The 599-nt window shown below is 33.7% G+C and overlaps 1 protein-coding gene across 1 annotated transcript in view; it reads right to left on the bottom strand.

The window, feature by feature from the left end:
* LOC106883319 (uncharacterized) overlaps positions 1–599 on the bottom strand; it is a 29,989-nt gene that overhangs the window by 23,641 nt on the left and 5,749 nt on the right. The window contains exon 5 of the mRNA XM_052974858.1: positions 351–492. Coding sequence (XP_052830818.1) covers positions 351–492 — 142 coding nt within the window. The remainder of the gene's footprint in view (positions 1–350; positions 493–599) is intronic.

Below are 599 nucleotides of genomic sequence, written 5' to 3'. Positions count from 1 at the left end.
GTGTGTGTGTGTGTGTGTGTGTGTGTGTGTGTGCGCGTGCGTGTGTGCATGTGTGGCAAGCTTCTTTCAGTTTCTGTCTACCAAATCCACTCACAAGACTTTAGTTGGCCCAAGGCTACAGTAGAAGACACTTGTCCAAGGTTAAACACAGTGGGACTGAACCTAGAATCATGTGGTTGGGGAACAAATATCTTACTACACAGACAGATTTTTTTTTTAAATGAGAGAGATTATCATGGCTGGAATCCTTCTAATCATAGATCTGTTTGAGCAGAACTGGCCTGAGTCTAAACAACACCATAAAATGATAAATAACTAAATAAAAAGCTGAAATCCAAAGTGTGTCTTACTTTCCTTGACCTTGTCAAATTTTGCACATTCATTGTCTAAAACGACCATTCCTAGAAGTTCAAAGAGATAATCTTTGTCTTCTGAATTGGCAGTAAATTCTAATACTCCATCAGTAGAAATAATTTTTAACTCGTTACTGTTCTGTAAAAAGAATAAAAAAAGAATGTGAAATATAATAACAATAACAATAACAATAACAATAATAATGATAATAATAATAACGATAATAATAATAACGATAATAATAA

Source organism: Octopus bimaculoides, chromosome 1 (genome assembly GCF_001194135.2).
Source record: "Octopus bimaculoides isolate UCB-OBI-ISO-001 chromosome 1, ASM119413v2, whole genome shotgun sequence".
NCBI lineage: Eukaryota > Metazoa > Mollusca > Cephalopoda > Octopoda > Octopodidae > Octopus > Octopus bimaculoides.
Note: the sequence above shows the minus strand (reverse complement) of the source record. Positions and strands in the feature narration are given on the sequence as shown.